The following is a 3570-nucleotide window of genomic DNA, read 5'->3' on the forward strand; positions in this document are numbered from 1 at the left end:
AAAGGAGGGGACAGCAGTGATGAACGCCCCCTCAGTGTGTCACTCATGGCTGTCTAACATGATTTTAGGGTTTTGAACGTTTATGATGAAATACTTTTATGATCCTCATTTGTTTTTTTGTCTTTGTTGTATTTTGGTTTTTTTTTCATGCCAAGCGAATTCATGTGTGTTTGAGATGTGCTCGTTATAAATAATTATTTGATTTGATGATTGTTTATTACTTTGACAGACAGCGAATAGTTATTTTTTTTCTCATTTCACTAAATGCTTCAAAGCCTAGTTGTGGCCAGAATCAGGAATTGGTGTGAAGTAGTTGGAAGCTGCGTTCTAGAGTGGTTGGAAGGTAACAGGACGTATTCTTTGGTTTCCCACTCAGGTCACAAAAAGAGGAAAAAGTCGCGGGAAGGAGAGAAAACACCTGAGGACACTTCAGAACAACCCTTGGTGAAGACCTAACAGTGTGTGTGTGTGTGTGTGTGTGTGTGTGTGTGTGTGTGTGTGTGTGTGTGTGTGTGTGTGTGTGTGTGCGTGTGTGTGTGCGTGTGTGCGTGTGTGCATGTGTGTGTGTGTGTGTGTGTGTGTGTGTGTGTGTGTGTGTGTGTGTGCATGAGTGTGTGTTTGTGTTTGTGTTTGTGTGTGTGTGTGGCGACATACACACAACACCGACACAATTCATGTTCTTCCTCTTTTTAATTGTTAAAAGACTGAGTTCTGCCACGTTTGCTCCACGTGACGCTCCACTTGATGTCACGACCCACGATGGTGAGTAATACAGAACCAGGGGGATGAGTCGCAGAAAGAGAGGTTCTCCTCCCCCCTGACACCCCCGTGGTCCCTTGACCCAGAGTGGACCTGGATCTGGAGGAACTAACTCAACCGATGGATGGAAGACACCATTTCAGCAAGAAATGGGGGTGGCACCCCTTCTTGAATGTCTTCACTTGGCTAACGTTGTTCCCGTCTTTTGACCGAGACACCGAAACCCATGTGATGTAGCGACTAGAGTAAGACAAAGAATGTAAAGAGAGGAGAGAGAGGAAACGATGGATTAAAGTTGTGTTTTTAGCAAACACCTCCCCCCACCCCCCCCTTCCCAATCCAGTCACCCCCTCTGCATTGGCCTGCTGGAAAACGTGGCATCGAGGAAACGTTTAAGAGGACACACCAAAGATGCACTCACTTTTGATATATGTGCACAGAGAGGAATATACAATATGCACAACCTTAGACAGTGACCCCTTCCTTCGGTAGCATTCCCATGCTGTTTTTATGGATTCTGTTTCAGTTGTGTAACTTTTTTGTAATAGTTCCATTCTCCTTCCTTTCCATCTATCCACTAGATCTAGGGGGGTCTACTAACTCTGGTCCTGGAGACTTTCAAGGGAATGCAGGCTTTTATTCCATCCCAGCTCTAGCACTCCTCTTTCTCCTAATAATCGAATCGTGGCCCTCATAGCTTGGACTAACATCTCTGAATACATGAGGTTGGAGTTGGTTTGGGGGTTTGAATGCTAACCAAGCCTTACTGAAGAGGGAATCCTCTCCTATTTGCATGCTTTTAGGGACTGCTGAGCACGATGTACATTTCTAGTTTTTCAACCCAATTATTGTTGGGGAGTGGGGTTCATCTGTTTTGGGCCGGGTGCCGGGTGGTGGTGGTGGGGGGGGGGGGGTTATAGTTTTGCACCCCTCACACGAATAGAAAATCTACACCCAAATGATGTATATGAGCAATACTGAAACTGTTGTGAATGGGACTTTCTTTTAAGGTCCGGTGTGTAGTTTGCCCTGTGCTGCCCTCTGTGGCCACGATGAGCATTTCAAATGTAAATATGCTAGCGGCAAATGTGTGCATATCCTTGTAAACAACACAAGCGTAAATAGGGTACGTAAAGGCCAGCGCTTGACCTCAACACCAGATTCTAGAAAGCGCTTTTGGGAACCAAAGCAGTGCTTATCACTGAACGGTCTGTACCATGTAATCTCATTCCCTGGTGGCTAATGATTTATCATGCACTATTTACACTATTTACACTCTTTCAGAGCTCAAATTCTACACACCTGACCTTTAAAGAAGGTACAAATGTTTGATTCGGAGAATGTTTCACATTATTGGTCCTCGGACCAGGGGCTTATTCAGTGGAGTACCACGTTAAGAAAGTTGCTGCAAAAAGAAATGTAAACATATAGAGCTCACACCATTCTTTATTCACCTTGACACAGAAGTAGATCTATTCTAGATGATACACCTCTATCTGAATGTCCAGTAGTGTTGCTGCACCCTCCTGAATAATGTCTCTCTTGTGTTGAGGATAAGGGCGTATCTGTGTCTCAGTTTGTGCAGATTCAGGCTTGTGCCACTGCACCACAGGGGGGGGAGGGGGGGGGGAAGAGAGGAGAAGAGAGGGATGGGGGGCGGATGGAGGATGAAGGAAGAGGGTGAAGGAGGGGGGAAAGGGGGAGTGTTGCTCTCTGGCTCTTGCCATTGGACGTTGTGAACGGTGAGGAGAAACATCCCTCTGTGCGGTACAGAAAACTGCTGAGTCACTGTGCTGCATCAGAGTGGAGTCCGTAGCCAATCAGAGCTGTCCTTCTGGCCCTCTCTCTTTTAACATGAGTAGGGTGGAGTTGTCCCTGTACGTCGACCTAAAGTCAGTTTTGCATTTCCCAACTAATGGTTAAAGCCACTCTGTAAGGTGTGCGTACCCTCAAAGAGTTTATTTTGATTCACATTAGCTGTTACAATGGCAACAGCTACTCTTTCTGGGGTCCACACAAAACACAATACAGAACCATACTAGACAAAGACAGAGTACTAAACACAGAATAGAGTGGAGCTCAAGCATTGACATTATCTGAGAGTAACATGAATTCATTCTCAATATGATTTTAGATGCTCCTTTGCCAACAATAGAGAAATAGGTCCTTCATTTTTTGGTTACGATAAGATATGACAGCTGTGCTGATGAATTATTCATAGTCATATTGCTCAAAATCAAATCCTTTTCATCGTGGATATGACTTTCATCAGTTGAAAGTTCAGGAAATGTTCAAGGACTGTCACTTTAAGGTTAGAACTGGGAGAGGATGATTCTAGATCTGTGCCGATGAGTAACTTCATTAGGAGCAGTTTAAAACCTGAAAATTCATCCTTTCTACTGTTCTTCAATGAGATGTCACTGGTCTGACAGAAATGAATCCAACAGAGCCAGCAGGAATGGACAGAAGAGAGAGAGGGATGCATATCAATAATGTATTTTTTCGTTTCCCTAGAACAGAGCCAATGCGACTCTTAGGTTAACTAATAAAATAATGAATTATATTCAATTAAACTATTGATAGAACGGTGAAATGGGGGTCATCACATGAAAGTCTCCCATGAGATGAGTTAAAGGGACGGTTCACTCCAAAATCCATTTTTCTTAGAGCACATACCTCAAAGGTAGTCCAGAGTTGAGCCGAGACATTATTCCAAGCCGTCTGTAGATCCTGTTCTATGCATCAGCATCTGCAACCCTCGCTCCCAAATTAATGGCAGATTGGCTCCATCAAATTCAGAATTTGGGTTTT

At 44.1% G+C, this 3570-nt stretch overlaps 1 protein-coding gene across 1 annotated transcript in view; it reads left to right on the forward strand.

Moving 5' to 3' along the window:
• LOC310821645 (metal transporter CNNM1-like) overlaps window positions 1–1615 on the forward strand; it is a 15626-nt gene extending 14011 nt beyond the window's left edge. The window contains exons 10-11 of the mRNA XM_083693763.1: window positions 377–444; window positions 704–1615. Of these exons, the coding sequence (XP_083549889.1) occupies window positions 377–444; window positions 704–733 (98 nt within the window). The 3' untranslated portion in view covers window positions 734–1615. The remainder of the gene's footprint in view (window positions 1–376; window positions 445–703) is intronic.
• Window positions 1616–3570: the final 1955 nt, after the last annotated feature.

Source organism: Argentina silus, assembly GCF_951799395.1.
Source record: "Argentina silus genome assembly, chromosome: 22".
Lineage (NCBI taxonomy): Eukaryota > Metazoa > Chordata > Actinopteri > Argentiniformes > Argentinidae > Argentina > Argentina silus.